Below are 5,750 nucleotides of genomic sequence, written 5' to 3' on the forward strand. Positions count from 1 at the left end.
TTTCAAGCTTTTAAGTTTAGCTTTGAGGAAGTTTGTAGAATTCAGATGAGAATATAACACTTTGATATTTTCTTTCACATGTACGTTTTATTGGACTCTTTTACCATTACGTCTCCATGTTTAATTACAAAACAGTTTTAAATATAATTAAGATATTGATAAGATAAACACAAAAAATCAGAATATACAACTTAAAGGTGTTTTTTTCCTCTAAATTTCTGTGAAAATAGCATAACTTCCCCATTCAAATGTGGAGGAAATATGCATCCCTTTTAATAGGTCAGTAATTTAGATAGATTTACCAAAGGGAACCCAGGTGTGTATGTTCTCAGGCCACTGATTCCACGGAGCTCTTTGCTGAGGTTTGGTAGATGACTGTTACATGATTGGAGTCCTAAGTACTATCTGCCTTCTTTGTTTTCACAGATGTCTGGCTCTGAGCCCACAATGAGTGGAAACCAGTCTCTCTGCACTGAATTCACATTTGTGGCTTTTTCCTCTCTAGCAGAGTTACAACCTGTCCTCTTTGTTGTGTTCCTAGTTGTCTACTTATTTACCATGTGTGGAAACCTCCTCATCATCTGCCTGATCTGGGTCACCCCTTTCCTGCACACCCCCATGTATTTCTTCCTGGTGAATCTCTCCATTTTGGAGATGTGCTATATCACCAGTGTGGTGCCTCAGATGCTGGTGCACCTGCTGGTGGAGACCAAGACCATAAGTGTGGGAGGCTGCGCAGCCCAGATGTATGTATTTGCCATCTTGGGACTGACAGAATGCTGTCTGCTAGCAGCCATGGCTTATGACCGCTTTGTGGCTATTTGTTACCCACTACATTACACTCTCCTGATGAGCCCTCCTGTCTGTTTGAAATTGGCTGCAGTGTCTTGGATCACTGGGGTGGTGGTGGAGTCAGCTCAGATCACCTGGATCTTCACTCTGCCCTTCTGTGGAACAGGAGAGATTCAGCACTTTTTTTGTGACATCATGCCTGTTGTGAAGCTGGCTTGTGTTGATACCTCCCACAATGAAATTGTGTTGTTTGCTATTTCTGTGCTCTTTATTATGAGTCCTTGTCTCCTCATTCTGTGCTCCTATCTGCGCATTCTTGGAACTATCTTGAGAATCCCTTCAGCAACTGGCAGACGCAAAGCTTTCTCCACGTGTTCCTCTCACATCCTGGTTGTTTCTCTGTTTTATGGCACTGCCTTGTTCACTTATCTCCAGCCCAAGAGTGCGCACACTCCAGACACAGACAAGACAACTGCCCTCATGTACACGGTGGTCACACCTGCTCTGAATCCTGTTATCTACACTTTGAGAAACAAGGAAGTGAAGGAAGCCTTTCAAAGGGTGACACACAGGAACCCTCTTAGGCAAGTGGACTAATCTAGCTTTCATGGCTGAATCTTTTACTACTGTGCAAGGAAGTTACCCAACACTTTGTGACTCCTCTGCCATCGTACATTGGCATCTTGGCATTGTTAATCTGATATCCATACAATGCTTGAATTTGGTTTACACTTTTCAATGCAGTGCAATCATTCAATTGTTTAATCATGCCTCTACCCAACTATATTTACTGGTATCTCCTATGTAGTAGCTATCATCTTTTTCTTCTCTGGTGGGTATAGGATGAAGGTCAGTACATTTCACAGTATTTTACAGAGGAAAATGAAATGTCATATTCAAGGAAAAGTTTTTTAAAAAATGAATACAAATTAATGCATTTTTAGTATTGAATGTAGGTGTTATGGTTTAGATATGAGCCAAAAGGCTCACATGTGAGACAAAGGAAGAAAGTTTAGATGTGAAATGATTGGGTTCTGAGAGCCTTGATGTAATCAGTCTATTAACCCTCTGATAGGGACTAACTAACTATGCAGGTAGGATGTGTCTGAAGGCGGTACGTCAATGTTTTATACCTGATGAGTACAGTTTCTTTCTGCTTCCTGGTGGCCATGTTCTGAGAAACTTTCATTGACCACTCTCTCCCACATTGATGTTCTGCCATATCTTGGGCACAGAGCAATGGATTTGTCCGTCTATGAACTGAGACCTCTGAAACTGTGAGTCCCAAACAAACTTTCCTTCACCAAAAATTAGTGTTGTGACTGAGTAATGAAATATTATGATATTTTTAAGTTTTTTTTTCATTATAAAAGTCACCACTATAAATATTTTGGTGTTTTAAAGAAGCTACGTATTTTGCTTTTAGGATTAAATATTTTAATTGTGTATAGTCTATACATGACTTTAAATATTTAACTAGTATATCCAGGAAGAGACATTTATTATTTTTCCAAACCTAGTGTGTTTTTCTTTGCACTTACCCATCTATTTTTTGTTGTTCATATGAATAACATTTTAGATAAACTTAAATCTGTGTGACATTAACTCATGGTACCATATTGTGAACCCTGTTTAGTTGTATTGGGTTAAATATAATTTTCTTGTGGCATTGTCAATCTATTCCAGCACATTGACTACCCCATTTTTGACTCTTAGAATAATGAAGAAACAGACTTTCAAAACAAGCTAAAATAAAGAATTTTAAACAAATATTTCCTTCTTATGGTAACTTTAGAGAAGTGACAAAAATATTGAATGTTCAGTGACATTTTATAAACATAAGAGCTAACCTTTGACATGAAAACCTTCATGGAAGTGCAATTAATTTCATTGGAAAGGGTTCAGAAGTGGAAAAATGATATCAGAATGGGAAGACAACCAATAAGTGTCCACTGTGGTGTCAGGTATTATAAATGGCCCCTAAATTTAATTTTGTGGGGGAAATGATACAAAACACAACCCTACAGCTTATTGACCTCTAAAGTTAGTGGGTTGAGGAATCTATATACCTATTCTCATGAATCATTGCTGAAACTTTGATCCTGAGGAGTGTTGGCCCTAACACTAACGCTCTGTGGCTAACTGCAGCAGTGCCCTCATAGACAGATTCAGATGTGAAATCTGGAAAGGATTTAGTATTGGACCTTGAAATCATAAGAATGTTTGAGGGATATAAAATTATGTCAATAAATGTTATGAGTTTATAGAGGTATTTGATCTACTTTTATGTGTGATGTTGAAAAAGGATGAAGTATAGGTATATATGATAAATAATTGGTAGGATACAATTATATATCTGTAGTTCTTTTCCTGCCTCTGGGGATAGAAGTTTAATTTCAAAAGTTTAGACCGAGCACTATATATCACACGGGCATTTTATAGGAGAAAATTATAAATCATCTATATCGATCCCATCTTATTATACCCCAAGTTTATCTTCAAAAATTATTTTAGATGTCTAAAACTATAATTTTGCTCTGAGTAGCCTTCATAAATACAAATCTAATATTTTAAAAATAAACAATGGATGAAAGACTCTCAAAGAAAGTCATAAGAACATATTCACATAGAACATGTTTAAACGTGGCTAATTTTTCAAACTTATGAGTGAAACATCCCTCATGACCCATTAACTAAACTGAATAGACTAGTCAATGTCACTCATTTATTCTCTATTGTATCAACTCAGTGCTGTGACTGAGTAATGAAATATATAATGGTATGTTAAAGTATTTTTTCGCTAGAAAAGTCACCACTATAAATATTTTGGTGTTTTATAAGAGCTACTTATTTTGCTTTTAGGATTAAATATTCTAATTGTCTTATACACACACATACATACACACACACACACATATATTTTGTTTTTAATATGTATATATAATTTTTGTGTATGTATGTATATGTGTGTGTGTGTGTGTGTGTGTGTGTGTGTGTGTGTGTGTATCTCAAATGTAACATTACATTCAAACCCCTCTTGTTTTCTTCTACTCCTATTGTTTTGGGCTGTGTAGTTTTATTGCTTAGAAGGACTTGAGTAGTGTGTTAATCAACTTTTTGTTGTTATGACAAAGCTCATGTCTATCTCACAAAGCAAAATGCACTTAATCCATCTCCAGGATTCCTATAGTCTTAGCTATTCCATTATTGCACAGAAGTTCAAGTCCAAAATCTCATGTGAGACTCAAGGAAAACACATGGCTGTGAGCCCCTGTAAAGAACAAAAGTGAGTTACATATATCCAACAGACATTGACACAGAATAAATGTTCCCTTTCCAAAAGGGAGAATAGGGCCAGAGATAAAAGGAATGAGATCAAAATAAAACTGAAACTCAACTGGGCAAACATGTTCAGTAGTTCTGTGCCTGGCATTCAGGGCATGTCATGGTGAGATGTGTCCTACAAAGGGCTTAGGCACCCCATTCCTATGGCCTTGTTGGTTGCATCCCACATGGCCTCTTTTTTGGCAGGACTCTGCTTGCTTCATGCTGCTTTCTTGGAGACATCATTCACTGATTCTCAAAAAAAAAAAAAAAAGACATAGGGGTATATATAAACATAATTTTAAGTCTATGATAAAATATAGTACTATTTATAAGTTTTTCCTTATTAATCTATTTTCAAATTATGGTTGATTTTTTTCTCCATTTTATTTTCTGCTTCTGTACTAAATTCAGAGTATATAGTCTTGTTAAAGTTATTTCAATCAAAGTATCACTTGGGTCCTTGCTTTCAGGATAGTGATAATCAGAACCTAGAATTTTAATCAATGGTATTACAACTAGAAAAGATATACCTGTAGATTTTAAACCAAACAACCCTTAAGTGAGAAGATGAAAAAATAAATGTATTTTCTGTGATTGAATAAACAATTTGAATGTGTGCTCTCTCCTATTGGGATGATGTGAGTGTTTATGATTGCACATGGGATAGTCCTTACCTAGGGAGAAGGAAATGTTCAGAGTAGTCAAATGAATGAAGGCTCTGTAGCAAACCAATGCTCTTTCATAGTTGCTATTGAGACACATAGTAAGTACCATACAGGCACTCCCCCTACACACATACACAACCAGGCCAACAGCTGCCAGTCATTTGGGGCATCTGATGTCTTATATTGTTTTGCTTTCACTTTTAAATACTTATTGCTTTGCAAAACCATTTACAGAAACTTTGCTGATTTCCCATTAAATTATTAAGAAGTCAATAATCATGCCAGAAACAGTCACTGGATTTTCTCAAACCTCAATCCTCTGGCATTCCAGAATAGTACTGAATTCCCAGGAACAGAATTGGAAAGAGATCTCTTTGACAAACTTGAGTTACATTTTTATAAATATCCTATTGTAAAACATATGGGGGGAAAAAGATGTATGCATATGTGGAATTAAAAAAAAGAAGTTATGGACACCAATGAGATGTTTTCCAAATATTCACCTATTTCTTTGAGAGGTACCCAGAACTCAGTTTCTCCAAGTTAAGATGACTTGATATAACCATTTACAAAACCAAATTAATTTTAAGAACAGAAATCTCCAGTTGTTAGAACTTCCACAAATCTCAAAAATTACAAAAACCTATTGTAATTTTTGCATGTTTTCATAAGATATTAAAGCATTACTTTAAAAATCATAGAAATTCATGTTATATTCACTGAAACTGTTGTTTAAAATATGTGATAAGTGTGGTGTGAAGCTTTTCACTTATTAAGCAAATTAAGCTGGGGAAAGGTTAAGAAAAGAAACATTTCAGTGATCATAACAGGGGCGAGAACGAATCAAGGAAGTAGTCAGGGAGAGGATGGTCAGTCAGTACTAAGTTGTAGTCAGATAAGAGTATGAGGTTCTGGTGTGTCACTGCACAGCAGTGTGACCATAGATAACAACAAGGTTCTGTGTGT

General features: G+C 36.0%; 1 protein-coding gene across 1 annotated transcript; it reads left to right on the forward strand.

Moving 5' to 3' along the window:
• The first annotated feature begins 426 nt into the window (after positions 1-426).
• LOC143396933 (olfactory receptor 10C1-like) lies at positions 427-1,389 on the forward strand. Its single transcript, XM_076852943.1, has one exon. The coding sequence runs from the start codon at positions 427-429 to the stop codon at positions 1,387-1,389; it is 963 nt and encodes a 320-aa protein (XP_076709058.1).
• The last annotated feature ends 4,361 nt before the right edge of the window (positions 1,390-5,750 follow it).

Source organism: Callospermophilus lateralis, chromosome 4 (genome assembly GCF_048772815.1).
Source record: "Callospermophilus lateralis isolate mCalLat2 chromosome 4, mCalLat2.hap1, whole genome shotgun sequence".
Classification (NCBI taxonomy): Eukaryota; Metazoa; Chordata; class Mammalia; order Rodentia; family Sciuridae; genus Callospermophilus; species Callospermophilus lateralis.